The sequence below is a fragment of the Sinohyriopsis cumingii genome, chromosome 10 (assembly GCF_028554795.1).
Source record: "Sinohyriopsis cumingii isolate HCF-2022 chromosome 10, ASM2855479v2, whole genome shotgun sequence".
Classification (NCBI taxonomy): domain Eukaryota; kingdom Metazoa; phylum Mollusca; class Bivalvia; order Unionida; family Unionidae; genus Sinohyriopsis; species Sinohyriopsis cumingii.
The window spans coordinates 1,318,547-1,336,246 of NC_142970.1; the positions used below are offsets into that span (position 1 = coordinate 1,318,547).

Sequence of the window (17,700 nt, forward strand, 5' to 3'; positions counted from 1 at the left end):
ATAAGAACTATTGGTTGCCATAGAGTTTAATTTTTACATTCTTTACAACACTGACATAGCTCTTGCTTGTCCATCAGAGTGAGTCTGAATTTTTTTGATCCAAGGAAGGTCTTATTCAAAGCACTAAGCTAGGCATCACACACTTTCTTACACTTGGATAATGTCCCTTTCAAATTATCGGTTCTAGCAACTTTAGCCCTCTCCTGAATCTCACAATTTTTGTCAGTTTGCCGTTGAACCCCAAAATACTCATTCAAGTCTATGTCTCAGCATGTCATGATTCCGAGGTCACATGCACTGCTTATTCCGTTACACTCAGAAATGAACACAAGAATGAAAGCTAAAGTTGTTTATTTGATGTACTGTTATAAATGACCACATGTACATCTATCTCTGGGTATTTCTGCCTCTGAATTCAAGCACTGTAAATATCAGATTTTCCCACCCAGCTGCCAGTCAAAGCCTTTGATCTCGCCACTTAGCTATTGCAGCATGTTCTTTTGATGTACTCTTATAATGGTGACGACGGGGGGTGGGGGGGCTTTGAACCACTAAATTCTGTCATTGTAAATATCATCACAGATAACTTATCAACACATTTTCCCACTATGCAGGTGACTGAAGCAGGACTGGCAAGTCTTCAAATTTTACCGCCCACATAAATAAAAAAAATTGGCGTCCAAATACGCGTGATTATAAGCGTTTCCGAGATCTCTGTCAGTTTTCACTAATATGAACCCTGCCAAAGATCCACTTCCTTGAATCAGTGTTTTGCTGCCTCTTATGCCAGATTTTTCTCTTCGATAATGCTGTATTAGGGTTTTAAGCCCAACATTCCCATAGTCTGCTTGTTTAGACATGGGTATATTTAATAAATATAACCGGCATATTGTCCATCCAACACGTAAATCGGACTCACACTCAACATCAATTTTAGGCTCAAAATCACACACTGGTATTTTCAGTGACATTTTTCCAGTGTCCAACAGACCGATATACATGAAATTCATAATCATCATAGCTATCACCAGCCAGTATTTGCCGACAAAAACGTCGTCTGAAGACAAACCATGTTGTGATTCAACCATTTTGGTTTTCTGTGTGGCCCTTATTGGAAACACGCATTTGTAAAACTTCCACGATGAAAGTAATGCTAAAACTCCATAAAATGCTTGTTCCAGGGCGAATGAACGAATTAGATTTAGTTTAACAGCCATTCATGTCGAACCGATGTATCCAGATATCTGGATGTCGCATCAAGTGCTGTGAGACAGCTGCGGTGGCACGAATTACGTCGCGAAATGCACTTATAAAGTTAAAGTTAAAAGTTTAATAAATATTGCATACTGCGCAAAGCACATTTTTTATATCCACGGCGTTGGCGTAATTTGCCAAACACGTATCACTGCTTTAATTGTACGCGAATTTGTACAAATTATGTGCACTCGTGTGTACTGGCATCATTTTCTGACCCAATGTTTTATTCATGTTAGACCGCTTGGAGGTGGGTAGATGCGATTTTAAATATATATTCGTGTTTTTTTTTCTTTTTATTTCTGACAACCCCACCAGCGATTTCTCATTTTGTTAGCACAACCCACAACAGAAGCGATTTTCCTAACCAACCTTCCACTGTCAGAATCAAAATAGTTCAAAACACAACCTCCTACAGAAGTTTTTTTGAAGTGCCGTCCCCGGGGTGGATGTATGTTTTACTGGAACAGCCCTTAAGATGATGGAGGACCTTGATAAAAATTTGTTTATCTCACTACAAAATTCCACTGCTTTTCATAAAGGCAAGATGATGTATTAATTCATTTTGTAAACTCTGTGAAATGCAGCATACTGTAAGATGTTTACTCTTCAGTTTGAATTCAAATTATAAACAAATTTGCTAATATCTATCAAAACTATGTTTTCCTTGGATTGATAACTTTTTGAATTAACTGAGGTGCAGTCCATTATTCTGCAACAGCACTGTATGGATTGCTTTCATAGGTAAAGAACTTATAGGTGTGGAGACATCCCATACATTAGGAAAGTCATTGATTTTGGAAAAGAAAGAGAAAATATTCCATGAAAGAGTGCCAAATTTAGGTAATTATGCACTTTTCTGCACATTTTACACTTAATACAACTGGCGTATCACGTGCAGTTTGTTTTCAATTAAATCAAGAATTTTTAGCAATAAAACTGACTTATGGACTTGTCGTTAGTCTTATATCAGGCTGATTTAAGTCTGACCTAAGTTTAATAATCTTAATGAAATGGCCTCGACATGAGCAATATAATGATGGTAATTTAGATGCAAGTTTCAGATCCTGCAGAGACTGAATGTGGACCAGGTAAGAGAGGGTTCTGTACAACTGTTACTGCCTTTGCAATGGTTATGGAGTATAAATTTGCATGAACAGTTGAGAAGATTTAAGTATCTTTTTGAAACGTCCAAAATTGTGGTGTTTTTGCTCCAGTTATATTAATAAACAGGGTCTAATACTATGGTCAGCATTTGCAGATCAGAGTCGTCTGTTTTATGTTTCATTTCTTTTGTTGTAGCAGAAATGGGACACAGAATTAACAATATACAGTTGAATCTTGATTATCAAAATTAGGACAGGGTTCAGTTTGTTTGCCTATGGCTAGTAAAACTGGGGGGGGGGGCTAGTAAAGTTTCTTTTTTAACTAGAAATGGATACAATCCACAACATCTAAGAATGACAAAAGTACTGTTAACAAAATTCATAAGGGCTGGTCTGGTAAAACATATTGCAGAACCAAGTAATGCACTTTCATTGTGGAGTAGTCACCTATAGATGCAAATTAGAATTGTGCCTCATATGAGTAGCCAGAACAATATGGCCTATTGTATTTTAAAAAGTGCCTTCTCTGGTTGCTATGTCTATTTAGATGAAATAGCCCTAATGAAATTCAGACTCAGATTGCAGGATATCACCATTTACATTGAAATATTAACTTTTGTGCACACGTGATGGTTAGTAGTTTTAATGGCTTTGACTCGATTTGATTGGTACGCAAGATTTGATTGGCTATTAATTTTTTTAGAAGGCTGCAGCCTGTTTGGCTGTTGAGCATTGCAAATAGTACATCTCGTTTTGTTTTGTGATGATCTTGTTAGAAATCTGACTCTAAAATGGGTCTTTAATTAAAATTTATGAAGAAATGTGCCATCCTTGCTGAATGATTATATTGGCATTCGATTTCACCTAAAGACTTATGTTTATTTGGGCCTAGGGTTAAAAAAAGTGCTCCTTGATCATCCAGTGCGAAAATGGGGTTTTCTTGGACATGGTGCTTGGCTTCTACAGTGTGTTCTTGGACGTGGAACTTGGCTTCTATGGTGTGTTCTTGGACATGGCACTTGGCTTCTATGGTGTGTTCTTGGATATTATACTTGGCTTCTACAGTGTGATCATGGACATGGTACTTGGCTTCTACAGTGTGTTCTTGGACATGGTACTTGGCTTCTACAGTGTGTTCTTGGACATGGTACTTGGCTTCTCCACTATGTTCTTGGACATGGTACTTGGCTTCTACAATGTGTTCTTGGACATTGTACTTGTCTTCTGTGGTGTGTTCTTGGACATTGTACTTGTCCCTCATTGCCTAAATGGCTTACTTATGTTGCAGTACTTTAAAAAAATACCCAACCCAAATGAAAATGGTGTCAAACTTGTATCCAGTATGGGTCCTTCTGAGCTCAAGTGTTGAAAATGCTAGACAATATGTAAAAAAAATAAATCTCATTATATAAACATATTTTTCTAAGAATTCTGAAAGTAGTACTATGTACTATACTGGTGGAAAGATAGTTTTTTGACTTAATAGGTTTTTTGGAGCCCATTTGTATGGTGGTATTTAAAAGTTCTGACTATTAGTGCACTGTTCAAAAAAATTCTTTATTAGTGAACAGTGTATATACCCCATAAACACTTTGTCAGTCTGATTATTTAATTATTAAAAGCCATTTTGTATTCATATTCCGGTATTTTGTTAATAAACTGGAAAATTACACTTCAACTATATTGGGACTTTTTTCATTTGTCTTTTCCTTAGTTTGATTGCTGTGCTCCTTCAGGTAGTATGTTGGGTTTATGCACCTGGTGTGTTTTCATGCATGATATATGCACTTGTGTGTGTTTATTGAGGAGATGGATACCCCTGGTATTGGTGCACAGACAGGTGGTTCGATAGTGTTCCAGCAACTTTTGGCAACACGTTGGAGGCATAACATAGTCCAGTGATAAAAGTACCAGGATGAAGTGGCCTTTTGTATAAAACTCTCGTGACAGTCTCATTACATCAAATGATTTATAGTCTCTGTTTGTTTTCTCTGATCCAGACTTATTTTCTCATGAGATGGGGTCAAAACAGTAAATTCAGATTTCATCACCATTGTCAGTTTCATTCTTGAACAAACCTTTTAGAGTTCAGAGCTTTAGTATATAAAGCAGCCACTTTGCTCTCACTAGTCACATATTGTGGTTTTCCAAAATTTGGGCCAGCCACCTTGGATTTGCAATCATGGTTAAAGTGAAAGAAGAAAAATGGTTTCTGCAGACAAATTTAAGCTATCAACTTTGTATCTTCACCACAGTTTGCACACAACTTACAAATTGTGTAAAGAAAGCCATGTGCTGGTTTTTAGGTCAGTGGTCAAGGTCAACATGACTTAAAGAAGAGAAATAATTTTTGTATAATAAGTATAGTTCTAGGCCATATACACCACTCCCTCAATAATTTGCACCCTGATAACTCGTGAACCCGCTTATAACTTGGGTTAAGTCATGGATCCCATTTTTTTAAACTATAAAGTACCAAAAATTTGATCCCAATTTTTTTAACATGAAGAAAATTGCAATCGAAACTGGTAAATGAAACTTTTATATCTCTCTTGTTTTATTGTCAAAAACAGTTGATACTTCTTTATGCCATTGTGATTTTAAAGTTTAGATGTATGCACTTTTTGTTATGTCCATTCAATTTTTTCTGAATGATCTATTAATTAAAATGTCAGAGGTTTTAAACGTTTTGCCAATTGAAGCAAATTAATGGTCAATAAAACACAATCCCTCGCTGAAAACTGCTTCGTGAAAAGCCATATATTCCTGTTTCATCTGATTATAATTTAAAGAGCAATCAAACAAATGCCAATACTTTATAAGAAATTATTCAAGTGATGTCATAAATGATGAAGAATTTTAAACATTCCTCCAAATGATGCAAATTAGTTGCTAATGAAATAATTCAGGTTTTTCCACTTATCTTGACAACCGGCTTCATGAGCGACCATATGCTCCATTTCTGACCAGTTCATTATAATTTGATGTCTAAACATAACAGTACTGGTATTTGATTGAAAGTCAGTCCATTCATATCATAATCGTTTCCTCTTCCTCTATTGACCGTTCTGGTGGCCTAGTGGTTAGAGCGTCCGCCTCAGATGCGGGAGGTCATGGGTTCGATCTCTGGCCGAGTCATACCAAAGACTTACAGAAATGGTACTAACAGCTGCCTCGTCTGGCATTCAGCATTAAGAGGTTAGTGTTAGGACTGGTTGGCCTGGTGTCAGGATAATATGACTGGGTGGGACATCATGCTACATGTCTGTGGCTTAATGCCCCACTGCTAGACATCACTATAAACTGACACATTGCAGACATCATAGCGATATGACTGAAAATTGTTAAAGCTATGTTAAAAAAATCTAAATCTACATCACATCACATCTTTTTCTATCATAAACTTCAAACATAATATCAAAACAATCCAACTTAATCCAGATGCACCTAAGCCGTAAGCATGGTAACAGTGAGCTATTGGCTCCACCCAGTTCCATTGGTGCTATATTATTGGCCATAAAAGTGTAAACTGTTGTTGACCAGATATCAATCAGTGCCTCTTCCAGTAAATTTGTTAAGACATCACACTCTTAGTAAGAAACTAAGCCAAAGGCGAATCAAGGATAATTAAGATTAGAATTTCTGCATGTCAAAAATGGGTCATATTTAATTCCATGGTATAAAATCCAAGGGTACCTTTCTATTGAAAACCTTGCATGTAGAATCATGTCCCATCAGGTCACATTATCCTGACATCATGTTGACCAGTCCTAACACTAACCTCTTAATGCTGAGTGTCAAGCAAGGGAACTGCAAATACCATTTTTATAAGTCTTTGATACGAGTCGGCCAGGATCTCCCACATCCATGGCAGATGCTTTAACCATTTAGGCCACTGGAGCGGTCTTTTATGTACTGTCCGAGTATCTGGTTGGGTTGATAGGTATTGGTAGGTAAGTAGCTGGTTTCACAGTATGTCAACGCAATACTGGCTACATATTGTAAAATTTAAATTTAAAAAATATTGTTATAAAGTACATATAAATATAAAAAGAATATCACAGCAAAACTTTAGATCAAAATGGGACCAACATTTTGTTGTCAAAGATCACATTTTGAATTTATTTTCTATTCTATACTGATTACAAATGCTACTGGTGATGAGTTAAAGTATTTAATCAGAGATTACGCTATGGTTAACATAAGAATCTTTAATTCATGCATAAATGATTGCCAGATGAACTCCATTTTGAATGAAAGAGCTATTTAAATGGACAATTAGTGTTTAGTTTGACAGGAAATTTTTTCCATTGCATTGCAGTTGTTTAAGGAAATGGTCAGCCAGTTATGTAGTGCAGCTTTTAATATCTGACCATTTTCATCTTTTTTTCAAACTTATTTTTGAAATTTAACTGTTGAAAATGTTCTCAACTGACATCTGATATTTTACCATGGACAGGTTCCCAGCCTTGGACAGATTCCCAGCCCGTGCTCAATTTTTTTTATATAGCAAATTCTTAGACAAACTTCTGACTTATACCTTTGAAACTTTTCTTGACTACCAGTGACCTCTTACATTTGACAGAGACCATAACTTGACCACTGCACATTTATATATTCCCTGTCTAACCATTGACCTTTGTCCTTTATAGATTCTCTGTCACCAAGTGAAGCTGTTCAACAGATCATAGGAGACAAGAATGATTCCCACAAATCACACAGTATCTTCTGCCAGATGAACCTGCTCTACACTCTGGGCAATGAACACCAATGGAGAGAGTATGCCAGGTCTGTTTCACTGGTGCACAGACATGTACATCACATAAAATTTACTTGTTTTTATATTGTTGGAAAATTTTGGTTCTCGAAACATTGTATAATGATTACAGCCAATTTATTCTATGAGTTAAAATTTCATTATTTCTTCTTTAAATACATTGTCTAGGAGAAATACTATCACCTCGCAAATCCAGCCCTCTCAGGTTAAAAATTTTTAGCTAAAAAGCTAAAATTATCTGCCCACATAGGTGGTGGATGGGCAGAGTGATCTCCTCTTGGTACAGGGATTGGCACCAAATCCCATGATATATCAGTTACTACTTCTCATGCCAAGTAGCACACTGTCATCAAGAGGGACCTTAAAAAAATCCTACTTAGTTTCTGGAAGTCCTACACTCACAAGTTGGAGGATTCTTCACTTCAAAGGGAAGTATAATCATTCAACTTTTCTTTCTTTCTGTAACAGCAATGTTTCGCGTTTAAATTAAAGCACTTTGCTGTCATGTACTGTTATTTATATATTTGTACCAGTAGTTCATAATCTCACAATTGTTCTGGCTATAGTTTTAATTTACATCAGCATGCTAGTCAGTAGTGGGTTATAGGCAACTCTTTAATGTGTGTATAATTCCTCTATGCCCGGATTCATACAGGTAAGTTTTCTGTACAATGCATTAAGCATGAGGAAGTCCAGACTCATTGATTTTCCTGTGCAGGCCATCATTAAGAACCTTCCTTCAAGTAGTATTGTGAATTGATATTAACTCAGCATTGCCCTCATTAGGCTAGCACTTTATTAATTTTACTTTAAGAGAATGTCATTGGTAAATTGTCTCATAAAGGATGTTGTAGGATCTACGTTGTATGGTGCTTCAGATCCTTTTTATGTTCAATGTTTTTTGAGTGTAGTATAAAACTTCTCTGTATTATTGTATAGATTTTTCTCTGGTTGGATAAGTACAGGTCAGTTTTTCTATAAAGCAGCTCCCTGAGATACATAAACTGTGCCATTCATAAATTGCAGATACGTAAATGAACCGTAAATATGCACTTAATGCCTGGTCTAGGCTTCCTGCTTTGCAATCTTCAAATCAACTTATCTTGTACATGTATACCAGCACCCCTCTACAGGTGTTTGTCATAGTGGTTAACACTGCACAGTTTAAAGTCCAAAGCAGGACATTTCACTCCATTAAATGTATATAGGGTCTGCTCTGTTTGGTCTTGCAGATTTATTAAAAATAGCCAGGAGATTAGAAGTGTTCGGCAACTGGACGTCTGTTTGCCATTGAAAAAGACTGCATTATAGTCAAAGATACACGGGTAGTGAGAAACAAGTTTTTCACCATTTTTGTCAGTTTATTGCATTTAACTTAATAAATCTGTTGTTACACACACGATCACTGGGAAGGACCATTATTTGACATATCATTTGTATTATATATATGTGTGTGTGTGTGTGTGTGTGTGTGTGTGTGTGTGTATATATATATATTTGCACATTGCATTTGTCTTGCTGCTTCAAATCTATTTAAGCCCAAATCCATCCAGCATTAAGGGATATAATGCTTATTTTTACCTCATAAACAGGGACAGGACAGTAAAACAGCACAGATCCTTTTGTCCTGGATTAAGTGGATTATTCGCTTTGCATATCAAGCTCAATGAATTTGCTATGCATTTTGGCTCACGTGGTTAGAGCAATTGCCACAAGCATAGCCATTGACCAGAACATTTCTGTAACTGTCATTATCCATGCAGAGGGATGGAGATCAGAGTCCACATTCTCCAGTTTTAACCTCCGAGATCTTTCATCCCAGAGGGTTCAGCTCAATCTAGTGGGACCTATGACCATGGCACAGCAGGTCACCTTTCCAGGCTGTTTGACAGTTCCATAAGATGCTGTTTCATGACATTTTTGTGAGATGAAAATTTTGCCTTTTGGAAGCTGCTCACTGGTTGATGAAGTCTTCTCTAGTCAGGTTACCTAGAAGTTGTCTCACATACCTTAGGGGACTGGAAATGGCATCATCATGGTAAGGGAATGTTTCTCCCTTGACCTTTTACCTGTTCTGCTAAAGTCTTATGACTGGGTAACATATTTAAAAAAGAAACTATTTTTTTAAGTAAAATATGATTCTTTGCGAATACTTACCCAATCTCCTTATAGAGATCATGCTTTGCACTCCAGTAGTAACTGATATATTCTTAGGATTGGGCACCAGTCCCTGTGCCATGGGAAGACAACATTGTCCAACTGCCACCTAGTTTGGCAGATAACTTTTAGCATTTTAGCTAAAAGTTCTAACCTTGAGGGCTGCATTGTGAGGAAGTAGTAGTTCTCGTAAAGTATTATGAAAAACATTTTACTAGAAAAAATACTTTCTTGTTTGTTCCTAAAGTCAGAAATATTGTATTCATCATATGAGATGTTTCCAATGAATTGTAGTTCTAGGTTTGCTTAAATTTCATGGTAATTTTAGCTCATTTTGGAATGATGCGCGAGCTATGGATATGTTCCTGTGTGTGTTGCTTGACCAGTTTCTACCCAAGAACATTTTTTGTTTACAACTTTTCAAAAAATGCTTTGCCAGAACATGCTCTATCAAATTTTGTTTAGCGGTTGGCTTTTCTAGCAGTAAAGCTTAGATAAGATTGCTCCAAGTGGACTGGAAAATTTTGATTAAATTTGGTTGAAATGTTATACTCAGGCCAACATTTCATAGGTTAAAGTAATTTTAGATGAAATTTATGCATGAATATCAATGTTTACAGTGGCTGCTGGAGAGTGCTAAAAGCTGTGTAGAGGCAAGCTGTGTAATCAGCAAATGCAGTTTAGTTTTGATTTCATTTTAAGAACTCAAATATTAACCAGATGAGCGAGATCAGGCCCCTTTAGGTCTCATAAAATGGAAAAAAATGAATGGGCATAATTCATGCAGTTGCATAGCTTTTTCTGTGATTGGATGTGAATAGTAACTGAACTATTTGTCAAGAAGGTTGTGAAAATATGAGATTCAGTCAGAGATGCAGCTAAGGTAAATTTGGTTATGAAGCCACTAAGAAGAATGTCACAAATAGACCATGCAGCGAATTCAGCCCACTACACTACTAAGATCATGGAAAGTTCCAGCTGCAAAGAGCTTTTCAAGATTACTAACAAGCTAATGTCAAGGAACAAATCTACACCACTTCCAAATACCTTCTCTCCAGTCGACCTTCCGGACATGTTTGCAAATATCTTCCGTGACAAAGTACAAACCATTAGAGACAAGCTTGACACCACAGTTTCATTTGACATGTCGTCACCATACAGTTGGGATACAGAATTTGAGCGGCAACCATTAGCAGCATTTGAACCTGTCTCTATGGATTTCATGCGTACAGTCCTGATGAAGAGTGCACCAAAGTCATGTGTACTTGATCCAATTCCAACATCACTGCTGCTTGAGTGCTTAGATCCAGTATTGCCTTCACTAACTGATGTTATTAATACCTCTCTCTCATCAGGGGAATTTCCATCATTTTGCACAACTGCCATTGTAAAGCCTCTGCTGAAGAAACCAACACTAGACCATAATGATTTAAAGAACTACCACCCAGTTTCTAATCTCCCATTCATATAAAAAATCTTAGAAAAGGTTGTTCTATCCCAGCTTGTATCTCATCTGAATTCAAACAGTCTTTTTAGCAATGTACAGTCTGCATTTTGCCCTTGACACAGTGCTGAAACTACTCTTCTAAAAGTAGTTAATGACATTCTGTCTGCTTTGGATAGCAGAAATATTACAGTCCTCACCCTTCTTGATTTGTCTGCAGCATTTGACACAATAGACCATAATATATTACTTCACTGTCTCCAGCATGTATTTGGAATTCATGATCGAGCCTTACTGTGGTTCAAGTCCTACTTGGTCAACAGGACACAAATTGTGTCTGCAAATGGAATACACTCCAGCCCAGTTGATCTATGTTATGGTGTTCCACAGGGGTCTGTTTTTGTACCTGTTCTCTTCATTCTACACATTCATCCGTTCTCAAAGGTCATAGATTATCATCCAGTGTCTCACCAATTGTATGCTGATGACACCCAAATATACAAATCTAGCCACCCAACTGAAGTTGATGCTACCATCCAATGTGTAGAGAGGTGCATTTCTGATGTGAAATTATGGATGACATGTAACGAGCTGCAAATGAATGATGATAAAAGTGAGGCCATTCTGATCACAACACAAAGACTTTCTCAGTCACATCCTTTACCTCAAACAATAAATATCAGCAACACCAACATTAAATTCACACAATCAGTATGAAACCTAGGTGTTACTCTGGACAGTACTATCACATTGCACCAACATGTCATGAACATATGCAAGGCTGCATATCTTGAGCTGAGACGCATCAGCTCAATTCGCAAATATCTTTCAGTTGATGCCACTAAAACACTTGTGTGTTCATTAGTACTTTCAAGACTGGACTATTGTAACTCAGTTCTGTCTGGTTCATCTCAGTATCTGCTCCAGACACTTCAAAAAGTTCAAAACACAGCTGTTCGGATCATACTTAGAGTACCACGATCAGAGCACACCTCCCCACTGCTCTGTACCCTACACTGGCTATCCATTCGATCCAGAATCAAACACAAAATTTGTTCTCTGTGCTACGTTTCACTGACGGACTCTAGTCTAACATACCTATCCGACCTCACCCACGTGTACACACCAGCAAGATACTTACAATCCTCTTCTGACAATCGTATACTCATTATTCCCACTATGAAAACAAAGTCATATGGACAGCGTTCTTTTGCATACCAGGGTCCAGCAACGTGGAATGAATTGCCCACTGAACTTAGACACAAAGAGACAGTATTCCCATTCAAGAGTGCTCTCAAAACTCACTTATTTCAACTGCAAGAACAAACTTAGACCTAATAATGTTTTGTACCTTAAATATTCTCAGCATGTTTTTTTTTTTGTTTTCTAATTTCATGGTGTTTGTGTTTGTAATCGTATCATTATATATGTTTTTTATCTTATAGGTATTGTCTAATGTTGTAAAGCACTTAGAGCTTCTAAAGATTAGGCGCTATACAAAGTCCTCATTATTATTATTATTTTGACCTCTCTGACCTCATTTGGATATAGTATAAATAGAGCAGTTGCTAGTTTGCACTTGACTAAATATCATCACCTTCTGCTCCCCTCTCTTTGAAACAAAAAACACCGCAAACTGATTTTTTGTTAAAAGTGTATAAATAGTCATGAGAATAATAACTATACATAGGTACTTTAGTGTTTAAGTTAATTTCAAAATGAAAACATGGTGTGTGATATTCCTTCCCCAGAATGGTGATGCAGGAAGTTGACATGTTTAAGTTAATTACAAAATGAAAACATGTGTGATATTCCTCCCCCCGAATAGTGATCCAGGATGTTGCCTATGTCACTCACCATTGACAATGACCCAGAGTAGAATGTTGCATCATTTTGATGCAGAGTGGAGAATGTCTCTTGATTAAGGAGATAAGAACTTACTCAAATATACATCTATATGTGAAAAGTTTGAGGTCTGTAATGATGATGATGATGATGACTAGGCAGTTGATGGACAATTATGATCACAATGAAAATAACATCAGCAACCATGATGACAACAGTATGATGGTGGCAGTGATGAAAACTGGTGATATAAAGAACTGCTTATATAGTGTTAATGGTGGAGTTACATCCTCGAGATGTTATTATGGCTAATAAGTAGAAAACCTTTTGAGTGAAGGCTGGAGTACACAACCACTAGTACATGAATATGAAGCTGAGTTTAAACTGAAATTAGAGATTTCAGTTATGATTTATTGCCAAAGTTTTGGAGAGCCAGCATCCAGTACCATCATAAACAAACTTAAGGAATGATGAAGATTGGAACATGCACATGTATGATTTGCTTTGTGATTCAAACACAATAATCAAATGTTTTTGATACACTTGATTTGATTAATGATGGATGGTGGAAAACTCGGTGATTACAATTTTGATTAAGTGAATTGCAATTTTTAAAGTAATTTTCTGTTATCATTTTTCTCTCTTTAGGTGGGTGAAATATGAGGAGGATGTGGAGGAGGGGGGTGAGAGATGGTCCAAACCCCATGTGGCCTCTTTGTCCCTCCATTCCCTGTTTGAACTGAGGTCCTCCATCCTAAATGGAGCTGTCATGCTGGATGTAAATGCCCAGTTTATGTCACAAGTTGTAGGTAGGTCAGAATTTAGCAATCAGTTAAAAACACTCCGATACAGCATATAACTTTATGTATCACGCACACACACACACACACACACATCTTTTTTACAAACACTCTCTCCAGATTTATTATTTTTACCGTTTGGGATAAAGTTTTGCTCTCATTTTAATGTTGATTTATATTTCTAGTTTTGCTGTGAATTCACTGCTTTTATTATTAAAATATGTAAGTAAAAGAATGTTAATATTAGAATACCCACATTTATCCCATTTTTTTAACTTTATAAAATAAATTTACGCTTGCAGATGATTTGTTTGCAATGAAAATTGTCTTTTTTCCTTGAAGTGTCCTGTCTAGAAAATGAATATTTTTTTTGTGCACTGATGCACCTTGCACTTTCATTGTTGAGTGGAAAAAAGTCTAAGTAATCCAGATTATATTCTTACTTGCAGAGAAACAACACTTGCATGATGTTACGGTGTTTCTTTTTCAAATCAAGAATTTTGGTTGTAGCTCTGGTGTGTTTTTAATTTTGTTTTTGTGTTGATACACTGGCAGTAAGTATGCCAGGTTCTATATGTGCTAGACACATGTTTAATAAATTATCTTTCTTGGTATAAGTGCTATTTGTGCCCATTTAAGTGAAAATAATGCCTATAATAAACAGAAGAAGTGGGACTATGTGATGGCTTTTGCATAATAATGGAAGTAGTTTGATTAATGTAGTATGTGTGGAAGGAAAATTATTTTGTCCGTCTCTACGTAGTAGTTCATGCATTATATATATTAATACACACACTTATATGTTCTCTTATTTTAATTAAGCCCTTTATTTCCCAGTATTCATTTTTGCATTTAACTTTGGATTTAAGCAATTCTTTTTTTTCAAGTAGACAATTTTCTGAGTTATTTTGGTCATATGACTCTAAAAAAGAATAACAGAAACTACATTAGAACAAATTTTAACTGAGTAACCAGATTTTATGATTGTAATTTCAAGTTAGTAAAAATGCTTAATCAACTACCCTTAATCAATTTTTTAAAATTCATTTATTTATTTATACTTTCCAAACATTCACAATAATGGCACTTTCTAAGATTTCTAAATGTGTTTGAAACAACCCCTGTACTATACACATGAGGGCAAATGCACACTTGTCTTCAGATCATACTGTTCTCCCTCATTTCTTCATTGCAGATAAAACATTACCATAACTATTCATACATAACACACTAAAATGCATAAATTAACAGACATGTCTCCTTTATAGTCAGTATATGAACCAAACCCTTATTTCCTACATAATCAACACAGATGTGAGTGCAACTATTTTTAAATGGAGAGGTTTTCATGATGTAACAACTCACTTTAATATAGATTCATTACAACAGTCTATTGGCAGGATTACAAATTTATGGTTTACTTATTTGTCTACGTACTTGTAGTAATTTTAGGCAATGGTTAAATAGTATCCACTTTGCTGCTTTTTTTCTCCGTATTTTCACAAATACGTGTCAAGTCAGAAAACAACTTAGACCATAAAACGCATCTTGCGAATTCCACAACATACTGCATAGCATTGTCCCATACGTCTCTGACCTTCATAATTTGCATTTTAAAGTTACATCTTTAATAAAATAATACATAGGCTTTGCTTTCAATGAATTGTTTATTTTTCTGAATATATTTGCCCGATGATTTACGAAAACAGACAATCTAATAAACTGTTAAATCCCAGACTTAGCGATGTCTGCCATTAATTCCCATTAGGCCTACTGGTTCACTTACAGTTTTTTCAAACTAATTTTATGACAAAATAGTATACAAGAGGCAGTTAATATATATCCAGATCACTGCTTCTGATCTTAAAACACAAATTGCTATTTACACACTACTGTTAAAGTTTTGAAGCACAAGTTTGTATGTTTTTATCATCAGAGGATAGCCTGCAGAAATTGGGCAGTGATAGTTGCTACCTTAATCGGGAAATGGTTAATGGTCAGTCAGCTATCAAAACACATGCTTGTGAATAGGCAAGAGTTTGTTTGTCAATGTAACTGATGTCAAAACTTGGCCTAGCTACTGATGTCTTGATGAATACATTTCGCTACAACACTAGAAACTGACCGGGCTAAGGTGAGGGGGCATCTAAAAAAGTATGGTCAGTGAATGTACCTCTTAAAAATCACAGGGCAAATTCATTTTTGCTTTCCTAACAGAAGAAGTTTACATATTTTTAGGCAATTTAGTCACCCACTTCACCTGGTAGCCTGTCCCCTGGCCCTTCCAAAACAAATATGAAAATTAGAAGAACTATTGGTTGCCATTGAGTTTAATTTCTACAGTCTTTATAGTACTGACATAGGTCTTGTTTGTCCATCAGAGTGAGACTGAATTTTGTCAATCCAAGGAAGGTCTTACTCCATGCACTAAGTTAGGCATCACACACTTTCTTACACTCGGATACTGTCCCATTTGTATTATATTTCAAAAGTGGATAAAGTCGTTGGAGAAAAAGACCACATTATTATTTTTAGTTAAATATCACCTTTTTACGCTGAGCAGGCAACAGTAATGAATGTTGCATGGCAAAATGTGTCATTAGCTCATCCAACCATAAGGCTATCATGCATTGTCTATTGTAACGCTAATGAGTGACTGTTGCATGGTAAAATGTGTCATTAGCTCACCCGACCATAAGGCTATCATTCATTGTCTATTGTAACACTAATGAGTGACTGTTGCATGGTAAAATGTGTCATTAGCTCACCCGACCATAAGGCTATCATTCATTGTCTATTGTAACACTAATGAGTGACTGTTGCATGGTAAAATGTGTCATTAGCTCACCCGACCATAAGGCTATCATTCATTGTCTATTGTAACACTAATGAGTGACTGTTGCATGGTAAAATGTGTCATTAGCTCACCCGACCATAAGGCTATCATTCATTGTCTATTGTAACACTAATGAGTGACTGTTGCATGGTAAAATGTGTCATTAGCTCACCCAACCATAAGGCTATCATGCATTGTCTATCGTAACACTAATGAGTGTTGCATGACAAAATGTGTCATTAGCTCACCCAACCATAAGGCTATCATGCATTGTCTATTGTTCATTGTCCTTTTATGTCAGACTTGATGCAGATAGCAAGGATTACAATGAACTTTGATGCATCTAAAGACATGGTCCTTACAATCATTAAATCAGGTTTTTTCCCTTCTTTTGCTTTTCTATAATCGAATGCTAGGATTGATAGCAAATCTCATTTTACCCCAAATTTCTAACAAATTATGGATATTAGCATCAGTCTTGCCACATATTTATGACTTTTTATGTTTATTTTCAATTTGCAGTTAGTAGGGAACAGTGATTTTGAACATATTTAAAGTGATACTGAAGTTTAGAAATAGATGTAACCAAAATAGATAGCTTAACTTAAACAAGAGTACATTTAAATTTAAAATATTTTAAGGGAGATAACTAATATTTTTAATTTTTTTAAAGAGTAAATTCAGTCTTCCATTTTTGTCAGTTGTATAAATATTTCTTCCTTCTCATTTACAGAGGTATTTATCAGAAAATGAATGCTAACCGAAATGTTTTTTATTGGAAATAAAATTGAAAGATGATTTAAATGCAGTTTTAAAAAAAAATTACTTATTTTTATTAGTATTTCTCATCTGTAATGCTATAAATATTTGGTAAAGGTAACAAGTTTTTGATTTGTTTGTCTCCTGAAAAATCTTTAAATTCTCATAGCTCTTAAGTATTGATAATTTCTATTGTTCTTTATGCTATGGCATTATTTTTGTGCTTGTTTTAAACTTAAGTCTCACTTTAATATATGTATGCCAGTTTTGAGTAATGAAGCCAACATTTGTCTTTCATTTTTGATGTGAAATCTGTTTTACTTAGTTGACCATGAAATACCATATTTTTTATTTGATTCTGCTGGCAATAGGCCAGAAATAACTTTTAAAAAAAATACAGCAGATGCTGTTTTATAGCTGAAATCTACTGCTTTGAAAAGTTAAAATATTTTTTAAGTCTTTGAGAAAAAGTTTTGCATCTTGTACCTGCACATTATGGCAACTAGTCAGAACCAATCCACTGGGGACAAAAACTGTCTCACCATTGTAAGAACCAGTTCAGCAAACGTGTAAACAATAAGCAGTAAATTAATAATAATTTTGAGAGTTTAAGGCCAAAGGCAGGGTATTTATTGAGGTGTAATAAATAATAAAGAGATCAAATGTTGTATACAATGGTTTGTGAGTCTTTGAAAAAAATATTGGCTGACCTATGGTAGAGA

The 17,700-nt window shown here is 35.7% G+C and overlaps 1 protein-coding gene across 5 annotated transcripts in view; it reads left to right on the forward strand.

Moving 5' to 3' along the window:
* The window catches only part of LOC149789481 (electroneutral sodium bicarbonate exchanger 1-like), a 258,615-nt gene that overhangs the window by 93,249 nt on the left and 147,666 nt on the right, over positions 1-17,700 (forward strand). For all 5 annotated transcript variants that reach the window (XR_016423667.1, XM_089971498.1, XM_089971496.1 and 2 more), the window contains 2 exons: positions 7,013-7,148; positions 13,232-13,392. Coding sequence is in view for 4 of the 5 variants with exons in the window: in XM_089971498.1 (XP_089827624.1) it covers positions 7,013-7,148; positions 13,232-13,392 (297 nt within the window). In the remaining variant the exon portion in view is untranslated. The remainder of the gene's footprint in view (positions 1-7,012; positions 7,149-13,231; positions 13,393-17,700) is intronic.